The sequence below is a fragment of the Chionomys nivalis genome, chromosome 11 (genome assembly GCF_950005125.1).
Source record: "Chionomys nivalis chromosome 11, mChiNiv1.1, whole genome shotgun sequence".
In the NCBI taxonomy this organism is placed as follows: domain Eukaryota; kingdom Metazoa; phylum Chordata; class Mammalia; order Rodentia; family Cricetidae; genus Chionomys; species Chionomys nivalis.
Window position 1 is genome coordinate 37,936,070 of NC_080096.1, and position 16,409 is coordinate 37,952,478.

At 36.2% G+C, this 16,409-nt stretch overlaps 1 protein-coding gene across 3 annotated transcripts in view; it reads right to left on the bottom strand.

Moving 5' to 3' along the window:
- The window catches only part of Faf1 (Fas associated factor 1), a 310,745-nt gene that overhangs the window by 155,762 nt on the left and 138,574 nt on the right, over window positions 1-16,409 (bottom strand). For all 3 annotated transcript variants that reach the window (XM_057784436.1, XM_057784435.1, XM_057784434.1), the window contains one exon: window positions 5,858-5,944. In XM_057784436.1, coding sequence (XP_057640419.1) covers window positions 5,858-5,944 — 87 coding nt within the window. The remainder of the gene's footprint in view (window positions 1-5,857; window positions 5,945-16,409) is intronic.

Here is a 16,409-nt window from a genome sequence, read left to right on the forward strand (position 1 = left end):
TTTGTTTTTATAGAGATGCCAGTGTACTGGATTTGCTTGGGTTATCTTGAATTACTGATGGAAAAATGCTTAAAGAGTTGTTTCCTGACCCCCCCCCCCATACACAAGTCCTCTAATCTCTGATTCTAAACTGTAATTTAGACAATGATAGAACTATGAAGGCTCACTAGTAATCACAAAAAAGAAAAGTATTAAAATAAAATATTAAAACTGCATGTCTCACACCAGTTAGAATGGCTAAGATCAAAAACACTGATGGATAGCTTATACTAGAGAGGATGCAGAGTAGGAGAACACTCCTCCACTGCTGATGGGAGTACACACTTGTATGGCCACTTTGGAAATCAGTATGGTGGTTTCTCAGAAAATTGGGAATCATTCTACCTCAAGACCCAGCAATACCACATTTGGCCATATACCTAAAGGATACACAATACCACAAGGACATTTGCTCAACTGTGTTCATAGCAGTATTTGTAATAGTCAGAATCTGGAAACAACCTAGATGCCCCTCAACCAAAGAATGGATAAAGAAAATGTGGTACATTTACACAATGGAGTACTCTTCAGCGGTAAAATACAATTACATCTTGAAATCTGCAGGCAAATGGATGGAACTAGAAAAAAACAACCCAAACCCAGAACAACAAACACAGTATGTACTCACTCATAAGTGGATATCAGATATAAAATAAAGCATTACCAGCCTATAGTTCATGACCCCAGAGAAGCTAGGTAAGAAGAAGAACCCTAAAAGAGACATACATGGATCCCCCAGAGAAGTGAAGTAGACGAGATGTCCTGAGAAAACTAGAAGTGGAGGCGGGGAGGACAGGGGAGAACATGAGGGAACGGGATGGTTGAGATGGGGAAAGGAGGGAGACGGAGAACAAGGAAAGAGATATCTTGATTGAAGGAACCATTATGTGGCTAGCAAGAAACCTGGCACTAGGAAAATTCTCAGTAATCCACAAGGATGACCCCAGCTAAGACACTGAGCAATGGAGGAAAGGGTGCCTGAACTGACCTTCCCCGTAATCCGATTGATGACTACCTTAACTGTCATCACAGAACCTTTATCCATCAAGGTTGGAAGCAGATGTAGAGATCCACAGCTGGGCACTGGGCTGAGCTCCCAGAGTACAGTCAAAGAGAGGGATGAGCAATATTATGAGCAAAGGGGTCAAGATCATGATGGGGATACTCACAGAAACAGCTGACCTGAGCTAGTGAGAGCTCACTGACTCTGGACTCACAGGACCAAGTTAGGCCCTCAGAATATGGTGACACTTGTGTAGCCTGAGTAGTCTGTGGGACCAATGGCAGTGAGACCAGGACTTATCCCTGGTGCTTGATCTGGGTTTTTGAAATCCATTCTCTTTGGAGGGATGCCTTGCTCAGTCTAGATAATGGAGAGAGGGCCTTGGTCCTGCCTCAAAGTGATGTGCCAGACTTTGCTGACTCCCCAAGGGAAGCCTCACCCTTTTGGGGGAGGAGGGGGGAAAGTGGGAACTGGGATTGGTATGTAAAATGAGAAAAGATTGTTTTAAAAAATGAAGAGAAAAGATATATAATAAAAAGGAAAATAAATTTTACTATCAAATTGGGAAAAACTACATGATTCTCCTACTTTATAAGCATTACTTTAAATGAACATATTGCATTATAATTAAGTATCTATGCATCGTTCATAGTGTTAAACTTATTTCTACTCTATGGAAGCCAACAGTGCCATCGCTCATGTGTTAGATGAGATTTCACCTACTTACATCTCCTTGTCTGGCTGCATGAAAACATCCCCTGACTGCTGAAGCTCTGGACACCTATTTCCCTGGGGACAGAGTGGAAAGGAAACTAAAAGAGCTGTGGACAACATACAGGATCTCATGCCCCATTAGAACATAGCTATAAGCAAAGAAATGTTTTAAGTCTGAAGAGATGGCAACGATGTTGTGAGGAATTGCTGATGTCACATATAGCTGGAAAACAGCAGAAGACTGAAGTCTATCAGGTTCCGAGGTCCTTTATAGTACAGGAATGTAATTACACAAAGTCTATTCCTTTTTCCTGTTTTCTAAGTCAAAAAAATAATGACAACTGTACAGAAGAAAACACTTTCTTTGTTGCTCCCAAGTGATTTTTATACAGTATAAAAAATAAATGAAGTGTTATAAAATAACACTTACATTCCTAAAGAGAAAAAGAAAAGCTATCTGCATGTAAACTGTTATGCTACTTATTCATTTTAAATGTTTAGCTTAATTTACAATTTAAGTTTATAACATTTTCCATCACCCCGAACTGATTAGTTTTTTGATCTGTGGTATTCCCATAAATTCATGGAGGAAGCCACTCTATGCATGCTCTTATATAATCAAAGTCACATAAAAAAAAAATCCTGCAACTGAGCAGCCAAAGTATAAAGAGAGTTCACTGTTAGTGACCTCCGTAGTTCATCTTCTAGCGTGGCAGTGAGAAGCAAGTATTCAGGTACTCGCCACTGAAGGCTAAGCTCTCCTAACTATTAAGTTATGGCTACTGTCCTGGAAAGAAATTAATTCTATTTCTGTTGGTAACACATTTCAGACTGTTTACACAGCTGACATTTCTCAGCTGTCCTCAATTCATGCCCGAAGCTGTGAGGACTAGCTTGTTTTGTAGCAGATGCCTCCACTTAAGTGTTTTCAGTAAGTATAAAAACAACAACACCTGCAACAAATTACTCGCAAAGCACTAGCATTACATGTTTTCAAGGTCCCAATGAAACAATTTTCTAAGATTTGGCTAGACTCTCTCCAAAAACCATAGTTACGTCTTTTTTGGCCTCAACTCAAGCACTGGAGCTAGAAGATCTGCTGTGGCACTAGTTAAAAGCCGCCGCCTGGCCCTACACATCTTCGTTGTGTCAAATCATGCAGTTCAAGGCACATCCTGCCAATGTGGCAACATTTGCTCTGGGGAAGTGTGGGCAGGCACTACTTCACAGGTCTTGGGAAAAGGTGCAAATATATGAATAATGAGGCGACAGGATGAAGCTTACTGGGGATTCCCTCTCCTGCTTGCCGTGATTCATACAGCACCAGGTAGTGTTACAGTTTTGGACACACTCAGCTTAGTCTGCTTCTTATAGCTTCCTCAAGAAATGGAATCACACTGCAACTCTTTGTTAAAAGTAAAATCTTACACAAATATTAAAACATGGGTCTCACAAAATACTGTATCAAACTAAGTCAATAAAATAGGACACATAATGTATAAGGTACTTTAGTGCAGAGGAATAGGTCCTATTTTACTTACTTTTCCTGTTATTTTTGAGTTTGTACATTATCAGCTTATTTCCTGGTTTCTGCAACTGTGGTGTCAAAACCATTTTTACCTAAAATCAGAGCATGTAGATCTACTCTTAAGCCTGTGCAGCCTTGCATTTAAAAAATTTCCCCATCATTTTCTGTCTTTATTGTCACTTTAGTCAGTTACTACTGACTTTAAATTACAGGAAATTTCAAATATATCAACCATGTATATCACTCAGATTCAATACTGCCCAATAGAAGATGGATAATCTGGATCGCTTCTACTCTCGCGCATTCCTGGCCCCACAGGTAATTTTGTAGCAAACTGCAGATAGAATTTCATATGCTCGTATCAGTCAATCCTTGTCTATCACATTGAGCTATCGCTGATGTCTTTCCTGTCTACTGTAAGACACTCAGTTTAAATATGTTATCATTAATCTTCATAAAAATGGTGGAAAGAGGCCAAGCTTTAGAGAATTCTAGTGATGTGCTTGAATCTTAAATTATGTACTGTTTACTAATGGTATTTATGTCTTATAATGAGTTTTAAACGACACTAAGAACATTTTTATTTTATTTTTGTGTGTGTGTCTTCTTAGATCCTAACAAGAAATAAAAAACCAATCAAATGAGAAACTCTAAAGTAAGCAAACAAAATTTACCAAAAAGCCAACAACTACAGTCTTTTTTTTTTTTTTTGGCAGTAGCCAGTGATCAATAATTCTAGTATAATACTATTATACAAGTGATAGCAAAGAGTCCTACTGTTTTCTAAATCTTTTTTAAATTTTTGAAACCCAAGCATTTTCCCAAAGGCACACAGTTTATAACTAGACTTAAATAGCATCTTCATCAATAAACTGTCTTAGAATTATTTTGTCTTCCAAAAAGAATTTTTTTTTTAAATGTTAGGTAGCATTGACAGAAGAACAGAAATTGGCCAGACAGGTATAGTATTTATTAGAAAAATATGAGAAGCTAATTCAATTCTTAGCTACAACCATGAGTTTAGTATTACACAGTGTTTGCAAAGGCCTTGATTCTTTTTAGCATTGTTTATCTTTAAAAATTAGATTTTAACTTAGAATTCTCCTATTTGCATTTTAAAATCTTATGGTCTAGAGAGATTGCTTAGTGGTCATGAGCACTTCCTGTTCTTCCAGAGGAATGGAGTTCAATTCCCAGCACACACAGAGGATATGACACCCCCTTTCTGTCCTCCACTACCAACAGACACATATAAATAAAATAAAAATAAAAAGTGACTGATTCTAATGACATATTGCTATACCAAGAAGAGGGCATGCATCATGAAGCCCTCATCAGACAAGCTACTACTTGGAGTAGATGGTAATTAGCATTGAGGCACAGCTGGACAATGAGCAGAGCTTGAGATGCTTTGGAGCACTCAGCCCTAATGAGAATGTCTGCATCATGCTCCTACCTTCAAGACTCAAGAATTTTTGCAAAAGAGGGAACAGAATTATTACATGAGCCAGAAGTGGTGGACAACATCGAGGGAAAAAGTTATACAAGAGGACTGATGTGCATACAAACGCGTGGACTTTGAATACTACCTTGTGAGCAAATCTAAAACAAAATCCTAGTATAGAGAAGGAAAAGTGGGCACAAACTCATACCCATAGCTAAGTTATTTGAAATCAACAGCTGGTAGAAGGGGAAAAAAAATCAGTTTTCTCCAATGGAGTGAAAATGGATCTATCAACCAACTCCATTATGGGCCTTATGTTCAGGAAGAGCTAGCCAACACGAATCAGACTTCAATATATTACATGAAATTCTCTAAAGATAAATAAAACGTTTTGGACAAGCAAAAACAACCCTAAAACAAGGCAGTTATCTGTTTAGAACAGGTAAGTTAGTAAATATGGGGAGAGATCGAACAAAACTTCAAGTCAGTAGACTTCCTGTGATGAAAAGATTTCTTCTTTAGGAAAAGAGTTAATTATTGAAAATTGGCAGAGATGGAAAAGGTTTCCAAATTTATAATAGAAAGTATTTAAAAAATGATATCACTGTCAGATAACACACTAATTTTTAAAATTTTTCATGGTAATAAATGTATTTATTTATTATATTAAAGATATGTGCTATTTATGTCAAGTATAAAAAGGGGAAATTCTTTTGAATTTAATAATTTTTAAAGCTACAGACCCTTCACATAACACACGTGCACACATGAATATGTATATAAATGTATGTATGCATTTCATTTTGAAATATCTATAATATAGGAAATTTTTTCTTCACCTTGAACATCTTATTATTATTAACCACATATATTCTCAAAGAAAAATTTATGTCAAATCAAGCAATACTATATTCTTGACACTAATACATATCATTACCAAAATATTACTGTGCTTGGCTTATGACATTTTTTCTATAAATCTGTTCAAATTATTACAATTTTTCAAAATTTTTGACATGATGTGATGTAAATAAAAAGTTCTTTCAGTGGAAAATTCAAGAGCATTTGATTCCGTTTCTAACAGCCAACTATATTGAAAAGGGAGGCTATAAACTGGGCAGGAACTTACTGAGTCATCAGTGGCAGAAGCTGGCCAGCCCTCCCATAACTGATGTCGAACAGGTATACTCGTAAGGTCATACACATTTCTCTTTACCTAGAAAAAGAAAGCAATAGAATTACAACAGGATTTTGACATTATTTTAATCATGGTAGCTTTAATTCATTTAACATAAAACATGTTTTATGTTTTCTTTTAGCTTCAAAACAATAATTTAGACTACAAGTCAGAAAAATTTTACAAAAGGCTAAAAATACAATAAAAGAGCAAAATTTCAATGAAGGCTAGGTGAAGTAGTATTTCAAGAAATAACTTTCTTTTGATAATGATTGATTTTTGGGGGGTATATGCACGGTGTGTAGATGAATATGTGCATGTGAGGAAGGGTGCACTCAGAAGCCCAGAGGCATGGGAGTCCCTGAGCTGGAGTTACAAGAAGTTAGCTAGGGTCTCTGCAAGGGCAGTGCACACTCTCAAGCTGAGTTCTCATCACTGCTGACTTTAGGTAATCGTGCACTGAAACCTGACTACATCTATATATGCTTGAAAGTAATTTAATCTGAAAACTTTATGATTCAAGCAAAAAAGTACCCTTCAAGTATTCATTTATGAGAAGAAAGTGAATTTTGGTTAAAACGGAGTAAGGGACGTAATTTTTAATTTGAAAGGCACAGAACAATATAAAGCAGGTTAGATGATTTATTTGACATCACCCCAAGTTAAAAACTAAGCTGAGGTTTCTATTAATATCATATTTTAGCCTCTCCTAAAGACAAAATAATTGCTACAAAGTGAGTTCCAGGACAGTCATTAAAAAGACTTAGTGAGATCTTGTCTCAAAACAAGCAAACAAAAATAAATAAATAAATAAATAAATAAATAAATAAATAAATAACAACACTAAAATTTTTGCCTGCTAGCAATATTGTACCTTTCACTTTAAAGGGAGAAGAGTCAAATCATCAAAACAAGGCTGTGGGGAGTTCAACTACCTATCTGCTGTCCAGTGACTTAGGAAGGGTCATACCTTGCTGGGGGTGCTGGTCAAAACCTGCAACTCCTGTACTCCATTGCAAGGCAGGAGGAACTCCAGCAAGGGACCAACTTAGACAATTTAGAAGGACTCTGCAAAGCTTAATCCCCCAAAGGATCATATCTTTCTTTAATTTCTTAGTATTTTTCTAAAAAACATATCGGAATTCTATTTCATTCTTCATTTACAATTAAGATAATTAGCTAATTATAATAATGAAGAGACAGTCCATCTGATAGTATACTCTTCATCCAGGCTGATTTTGAGACGTTGCACTATCTTTTAACGTTTTAAGATGGCTGCTCAACAAGCAGCACTCAAGCAAGCTTCTAAAGGGCAGAACTGTAGAGTGAGTGCCATGCTGTTTAGCTATAGCATTTTGCTATCAGCAGCAGCAGCAGCAGCAGCACTGTATCTTTATTACACACTAACAGATCTAAGTTATCCTTCCAGTGAAACAGAGATATGCACAAACTAAGGGGAAAAAATAAACATGGAATTCAATCTATTTTTATCTTTAACATATACCTGTGGGAGAAAAGAATCAGGAACTGAGATCTGAGGCACCTGGGACACAGTTTGACCCCCCCACACACACACACACACTCAATTGAAACAGGCGGTTTTTCTCCACAGCGAACAAACATGCAGCGTTTTTCTTATAGCTGCCACATCAAGTTTGGAAATCCTGATTGGTCCTGGCCAATCTGACAACTTGGCCAAAAGCAACTGGACCTGACGTAAGCACTTTGGTTAACTGAGTCTATTTAGTCGCACTTATGTATTACTGCTCTTGGGGACAAAGGTGCTTCAATAATCAAAAGCATTACATTCATAAAAAAGGCAGCAGAGAAAGCAGGAGGAATCTGTAGACTTCAAGACAAAATTTCTTTCTTTAAACTTATGTTTGGAGTGCCCAAATAAACCAGAGTTCATCAGCTATTTTCAAACAAAAGTAGAAGAAAAATGTGTATGTGTTGGAAAGGTGGAGAGGTTACCCAATCATTGGAAACTTACACAAACATAATGGGCACAGAAACAATAATAGGCTATTATGAAATAAACAGTATTTCATGTTTCCTTACTCATATATAGTTCACTGAACTGAGTGACATTCCTTTGCTGTCCTAAGCCTGAAAAGCAAGTTCTGGCTATGGTGCTATGTTGGTATAAAGCGCAACGCCAGACTGATGTGCTGAACAAAAGTGATCAAAGTTAAATTCATGTTAGCCATTGCACAAGTATTTGGCTTCATTGTCCTTCCAAGAAAGACATCTGTTAAGCTACTTGTCATAGAATAAACTAGTTAATGCAGAGAGAACTTAGCTGCGAGAGTACCATGTAAAGGATATTAGGCTAATGTTTGATTATTCCAAAGCAAAGGCTATATTCAAAAAGTACTCTCAGATTGTGACAAAAACATCTTATGCTAAACTACAATCATTAAACAGCAATTTAAGTGAAAACAAATTGGCTTTTCAGAATTAAGTTCATGCTGTAAGCATAGGCAGACTTTACCATTACAAAACAAAGTGGTAAGACACCAAAAAAAAAAAAAAATTCCATTGTCTTTACTGATGTGTATTCAATTAAAAGTTTAAATCACAATTGTGCAGTAAAGGAAAAATTAACAAGTACCCAAAGCAAATGTACCAGAAATTATTTTTAAGTAGTCTTTGAGGAATTTGAATGACAAAATACAACTGTGTATATATATAATGATGCAGATGAATTTGAAGTTCCTATGAAGCAGATCAAAGACACACAGTTCTCCTCTGGGAGGGAGACTAAAGAGAAAAGAAGTGGGGAGTAACAAGGGGATGGGCAAGAATAAGGGACAGGGATGACAGAGAGAACAGTTAAAAGAAAATGGAAGAAAAAAAGATAGAAATGGCCTGAGGTGAGAAAAAAGAAGAAAGAAAGTAACTGAGGGATCTGTGAGTGTCTGAGAAAGGAGAAGGAAGATGTGGAGTTGGTACACTGCAGCTGACATCCTCAGCTGGTGGATACTGTGCCATTTCTGATGCAGTTTCATCTTTACAGACTGTTAAGTTCCAGTTAAGTAAGAACAAGTGACACTTTACTGGATAACATTTCCTAAGGGACTTTTTTGTCTGACTTATTTTCTTTGATTAGCAGTGGCTCAAAATCAGGCTGAACCTTCAAAATCCTTTCAATTCTTGCTTTGTGTTAAGCTATGTATCGATGAGATTTTTGGCTGCTAAGCCATGCAAATGCCTCATTTAGTTCTGAATGAATACAATAAGTACTATGGTTGCCAGTCCAACATTAAAACGAATTTGAATTTCAAGTTCTAGATTAACCATACATTTTTCTGCAATTTGCTTTCTAGATTTTAAGAGAATTTTTCTCCACTACTTCATATGAGTATAGGAACACACACACCAGAAAAACTTGAGAAAGTGTAGAATATGGTTTTGATTTCTTACTTTCATTGGTGACATGTATTTAAATATTACAATATTTTTTAAAATGCTAATTTTCTCTACTTCAAAATCATAGTGCCTCAATATTTATGGAGATTATAACATTAAACCTAGTACTGGAAGGACAACTTTATGATGACATGCTCAATAAAAGTATTCATAAGAACTCATCTTTCCCCCAAGTTTTCTTTTAAATTCACTTAAAATTTCAAAGAGCTTTTCTTTGAATGAAATTTCATTAGAACTTCTTAGAGAAAAATTCTTAGGAAAGTTACCCTACTGAATGGTAAACTTTAAAATTTAGACTCAAGTGAAATTAACCTCAAATGAGTTGTTCTTAATTATTACAACTGAAACTAATAGGCCTCTAAAGTTTAGTAAAGAACACTGTCAGCTCTAATAAAGCCACCTCTTGCGAACTAAATACTGATAAAACTATCAACACTTTTTTCAGGGAACTTTAAACGTCGCCCATGTATGTGCTGTAGCATAAACAAAAGCAGAACTCGAGTTCGAATTCTAACCCCACAGCAATTACTGTGGGCCAAATGGTGGGGCCTTTTTGAGATTTAGTTCACTCATCCTTACATGAGAATAAAACTTGATCATTTCTGCTTTTCAATGCTATAAAATCCTAGGAATTCATGAAGATACCAGAGTTAATCCTGGGTGCAGAAAAAGAAGAACTAAATATATGTAGGACAAGGACGTAATGAGGGTGTTTACAACCATTCAGGATCTAGTCTTAATTCTCTAAAATGGAAGAATTAAAGTAGAGTCAATAAATATAACAGACATCAAAGAGAAAAATACAAATAATCCCAGATGAGAAAGATATAGAAGCATTTCAAATCATTTTTCTTGGATAAAGAAAATCAAGTCCTTATTCTCTTACACTTCAATAAAAACCTATTTTCCCCTCACAAGATGCCATTTTAAAATAAAGCCCATCACACAGTTTTTGAAGTAACTATTCCTTCTCATCAGTGAGATAATGTCCTGGACAGAAAACTACTACCTATGTGTTAACAGTTATAAAGTTTTTTTTTTAATTCTCTTCACTAAAAAGGTGGACCCTTTAATTTTTATTTAACACTTAAAGTAGGGAAAATATACTTAACTAATAATGTTCAGAAGAGTTTTAAATGGGTTCTGGGTTTTCTGAATTAAGATACTAGCGAGCAAACATAATCATCTTTACAAAAAGAATCATGAAATGGCAGGCGTCCAGTGTGATTTTTCTGCCACTGTTACAAGACCCAGCAGAATCAGAGCTTATGCAAATTTGAAATATATGGAACTATGAGCTGCAACTGCATGGAACAAGGAAGTGTTTGCTGTGGTCTGTTTAAATCAAAACAAGGCAACAACCAGGCTGAGACCCAGTTTCCTGGCAATCTCTGGTTTTCTGAAAGACTGGGTAGTTAGGAAACCAATCACTGCTGATTCAGAGCGAATGGGCTTTGAACACATACTACATATCTAATGCCTTTCTTTTTTTCTTCTTTTCAACATACTGCACATGCACTGCAGTTGCACATGGATTTGTTTTACTAAGATGCAAGTCTAAAAATCCTTCCTGAACAAAAAAACGTTTGAAACCGGATGGTGCAAGGGGAATGAGAAGGTGGCATCAGTAATCAAATGTTAATTAGCAAGCTTCCCCTTCCCCCAGGGCTGGCCTGTGTTAGAGAATTCAAATCAGAAATCAATGCTCCAAGTGTTTAACTATTACTTCTTCTCATTAACCATTAAAAGACCAAGCAATTTTCTCCTCATAAAAACAGTAACGCAAGAATTTCTTTTTCTCAAATACCACCTTTCCAGAAAACAATGAAGAGGCCTATAAAATTCAAGTGCTTTTCAACGAGGCTTGAACAAACTGTATTCTGCACTTTTAAAAAACATCTTTTGATTCTAAATGAATTCCTCATTTTAACAACTATACCTTAGTCCTGCTTTTACCATACTTACAAAACGTATTTTGCCTCTTCCCTATAAAGGAGCAGGGCAGCAGGCATTTTACGAGATTACTGGGATGGTAATGAAAAGAATCGAGTACAGAATCTAGCTTAAACACATATATTTGAAATGGATTTTGGCCATCATGAAAAACTGATGAATATAAGGTTAAGCATTTCTACTAGAAACATGATAATTATACTGAAACATTGGTTTGAATAAAAATACTGTAAAAACTACAAAAACTACATTACATGTAAACCAAACTAACTTAAGTTGTGGTAAATCCATAACCTAAGTTTATATCTCTACTTAAAAGTTAAGTCTACGTTTAAAGACAAAAGACTTTTTTTCTTAAGTCTTGGTATACCAAGCTGGCCTAGAACTATATAGAACAGGCTGACTTCAAATACTGTGATCCTTCTGCCTCCACTACCAGGTATATACCACCACAAGAGGCTTATGTGGTGCCATGGAAATCATCCATGGCTTCATGCATGTTATGCAATCACTTTACCGACTGAATTACATCCCTAGCTCTCAAAACATAATTCTGAAAGACTTATAAAAATCCATAATAGATGAGAAAACAAACTATACAGCACAAATATTAAAAATTTAGTGGATTAAAAGAGATTCTAGAGAAATTGTGAAGTTGAAAATAATGATATCATAAACAAATGAGGTCAATGACTTTTCTATGACACTATTTCTCAAAGCAGTAGTGATATCAACTTGAAGGAATTAGAGATGCATACTCCTGGGCCCTGCGCATCCCAGTGAGCTGGACACTCTGGGGCCTTGCACGATGAGTCAGAACATGTCCTGAAGTTTAAGAATTAGAGATTTTATATACAGGGTCCTCCAGGCAGCCATACCTCTTTAGTTAACTGATTTCTAAACCTTTCAAAGTCTATGTTTAAGGGGTCCTATCCTTTTTAAGAATGAATAAATTTCTAGAAATGCCGTAAGGTAGCTGGGATTAGATAGCAAACTGCTATCACTGAAATCCCTGAACCTTATAAATTTACTATCCTTCAATAAATTCTGACATTGTGGAAAGTAACAAGTATTTCCACCTATTTCTGTCATAGTGAGCTCATGCTAGAAAATGGGTGGTGTATTGCTTATAGTGAATAAAACAGCAGGGACTCAATAAATTCTCTTAAAATTTCCCCCCACATAAAATGAAGTAAATTAATAAATTTGTACCATCAGAAGTAAAATATCAATTAAGTAAAACCTAGAAATAGCTGCCGCAATATAAGAACATTTCCAGGAGTCTCATGTTAGATGACATACATTCTATAAAGTCCCACTGGTTCAACTTTGCTCTGGTCTACTACTGGCAGAGCACGGGTCCAGCATAGGCAAAGCTCTGGGTCAGATCCCCAAGAGAACAGAGGGCAACAAAAAAGACAAGACAAAAGACTGTGCATGAACCAGAAAGAACTTGTAAGTCAGAAATGTTTTCATTTTAAATTTTAATTTCAATGGGTAAAACAAGATGTGACAGAAGCAATGCACTGGTTAATTTCAAGGATAGTATATGTGCTACCAAATATGTGTCTGCGAGCATATTCACTTTAGCCTTGACCACCAAACACAAAATTGGCACAACCTAATCCAGAAGATAGCTAAATGAATGAAATATGCAACGCTAAAGTGACCTGCTGAGAGAAGAGAGCAACTAGTCAGGCAGTTTTAGAGCAAGGAGAACTTGCCCCAAACTAAGAGCGCCTGAACACATGGTGGATGTGCTCTCCCCAGCCAGTTTCAGACCTACAGAGCTATCCAGCAGCTTTAGGGACCATTTCTGCCTCATCTACCAACTGTCTTCTTTCTCACTTAGGCTTTCTAGAATAAAATTTCTAAGACTCGGACATCTATCGTCCATACATTTCCCTCTTTGAATTTACAGGAAAAGAAACTGGAGCCACTCACTCAGCGACTATTTCCTGTGGCTGTGAGATTCCAGCACCTTAAATACTGAGTTAAAGTCCAGTGAAGTAAGAGAAAAGGGCTCCATCGACTTCAAAGACCCCACTTTTTATTACATTGAAGTAGGGCCCAAGTGTATCCCAAAGGCCAGTAAACCTGTGCTGCTTGTTTCTACCAGCAAATCGCGCTAGGGAATCATGATTCCTATTTGTTTTCATATGGTTTCTGACTGCTTCTGTACTGCCAGGTTAGCAGAGTAGATCCAATACGCTATAATATTTTGAAAATTTTAAAATAATATTATCTCACCCTTTTCATGTGGAAAAAAGCTACTTCTTGATGTAGAAGATAATACTGCTAACTTTTTAAGATGTTAAAAAAAAATGGGGGTTACAGCCATAAACAAGACATCTATCACCTCCTCCAAAGCTCAGGAAACATTAAGGAATGTGGGGGCGATGGGGTGTAAGAGCCATAGAAGCAGGGCAGAGGTATGGAAGGCTGACTTCGGGACATAACAGAGATACAGCACTCTGGCACTCACAGCAGGTATAATTACCTGCAGAATAGCTCAAGATTGGGACTAACAACACACACTGTCATGGAAGGGAGAAGGTTTCACCCCTCCCTGGGAAATTTTCTTCTGTGGTGTAGCCAATGGTATAAAATACTTGTCCCTGCAAAAGATCCTAATGAAACTCACTGGTTTTAAAAAAATCGATCAAAAACAAGATACAAAAAAAGATGAGGGACTAGCTGGAAAGATAAAAGAGCTTAGTGGGAAAGAGAGGGAGACAAAGGACAAGGGAGGCTAGCAAGGAATGAATATGGTGGAAATACATTATACATATGTATGAAAATGTCATGATCAAACTCATTATTATGTGCAATTAATAAATGCTAATATTTTTAAGAGCTAGGGGCTAAGGATACAGCCCAGTTGTAGAGTGCTTGCCTATTATACACAATGCCCCACGTTTAATTTCCAGTACCACAAAAAAAAAAGAAAAAATTAAAAAATGTTCTTGTTGCTTACTTAAATATATACATATATGCATACACATATCCATACTCTATTATTCATAGAAAACCATAAAGACATACAACAATTTTATCCTCTCTATGTCATGAGATTATGACTCATTTCATATTTTGTATACTTTTATCTTTTTCATCTTTAATGAGGAGTTTTTAAAATGTTTTTATTCAAAGTAAAGAAACTTGTACCAGAATAACCTGGGCTTTTATTTCAGTAGTCCTGTTAATTACTGGATGTTTCTTAGTATAGAAGTGGGGCAGGAAACTGACCAAGCACTAACAGCAAGAAGTTCCTAGTTTATATTAATGTATCATGCCAACAATAACCTTTACTTGTATTATTTTTTTTTGCGTCTGTCCTTTATTGTTCTTTTGATTTTTCCAGTGATTCTCTTATTTTGTAATTTTCTACCAAATAATTTACACACAAGATTTGGTGATACAATGTCATACATTCTCCATATTCTTGAGTACATATTATACAATACCACTCAAAATTATCCAATTTCAATAAACTTTCTCTATAATGTTGTAAAACAGGTACAGAGGCCAGAGCACTTCATATCCTTTCCTTTTTTAAAATTACTATCTTTATTTTACAAATACAGAAACTGAGCTCACATAAAATAATTGATTCAAGCTTCCTCCACTTAGTAGATGTGAGTACAGAGTCTAATGTAGCCCTATAAAACTCTAAGGTTAAGATTCTTTCATAATTACAAAAGATTTCTTAACCTGCATTTTGTAAAATAAAAGGTTGTGGTAAGTTATTTTAAAATTCTTTCTACCTGACACTTTTATAACTGTAAATAAGGAAATTCTTTCTTATCTTCTTCAAGAGAGAGGGCCTCACTACCTAATCCAGTCGGGCCTGGTCGTCCGTGCTTAGCCTAACTTTGAGAGTACTGGGATTACTGTCATGTATTACCACATAGACACATTTATGACTTTTCCATAGGACCATTCAAACATATGCTAAACAGTGGTCATCAAGTAGTAACAAGTGAGAGTGACCAACTACAGGCAGTCTCCATCACAAAAGCAAGAAAACCTTTACACATCTGTCCTTTACACATCTGTCATACTGAACAAGCAATAAAGTAAAGTGGCTGATTCTCAACTCTTGCACTATTAAGTGCTGTTTAGAAAGAAAAACTACCAGAGCAAATAGCAACTAGTTATTATTACATAACCGACAGCTGCTTCCAAGAGGTCACAGACACCTGAGAAAGAAACAGCAAGACTGACAATCATCATCATAATCATCGTCAAAATAATTAAACCAAAGCAGAAGAAGAAAAGGATATTAAGATAATACTAAGGAAGCTTTATCATAGGACTGTCAGCAAACACTCCCCTCCCTCCCTCCCTCCCTCCCTCCCTCTTCCTCTCCCTCTGCCCTCTCCCTCCCTCTCTCTCTCTCTCTGTTCATCCCCCCTCCCCACCATGGACACTCTTGCCAACTCTTTTTCCATGCCTTTGATTTGACTAAGTGAAATCTTGGAAATTCTGAGAAATTTATAGAAATAGCTATGTTATATTTGCAACCTCTGTGAGTTCTAAAATGAAATTGTATGGGAAGAGAATGTGGGCAATGATTTTAAACTACGTGGCACATCTTAATTTTTTTAAAATAGAATTGAATTTCTTTTTTATTTCAGGTGAGTCAAAGCATATGCTTGTGCTATGTATAGATACAAACAGATTAAGCTACATGCTTAAATATCCTACATTTAGTTATTACCTAAATTACAATGATAAAAGACTTTAAACATTCTTAACTAAAGAAGACAGTTGAATAAGTATTTCAAAAAGTTAAATGTTGATTATGTTTTTGGCAAATAACAATTTTTGTGGGAAAAACAACAACCCCCCCCCTTAAAGAAAACCCTTTCTTACTCTGGCAGCATCACACTGAAGCTCAGACATGATGTTTATGTTTGCTTTTCTGTATTCTACTGCCCATCCTAGCCTTTGCTTTCTCTGGGACGTGAAAAAAAGTGGTGGGAACCATCAGCAATAGAACTTCAGTCTATAATCAGGTCCCTAATAATTTTATCTTTTCTTTTTAACAAAAAAATGCAAATAACAAAGACAACAAAGGGACTTAGTGTTGAGGTCTGCCATGAATACTAAAGTG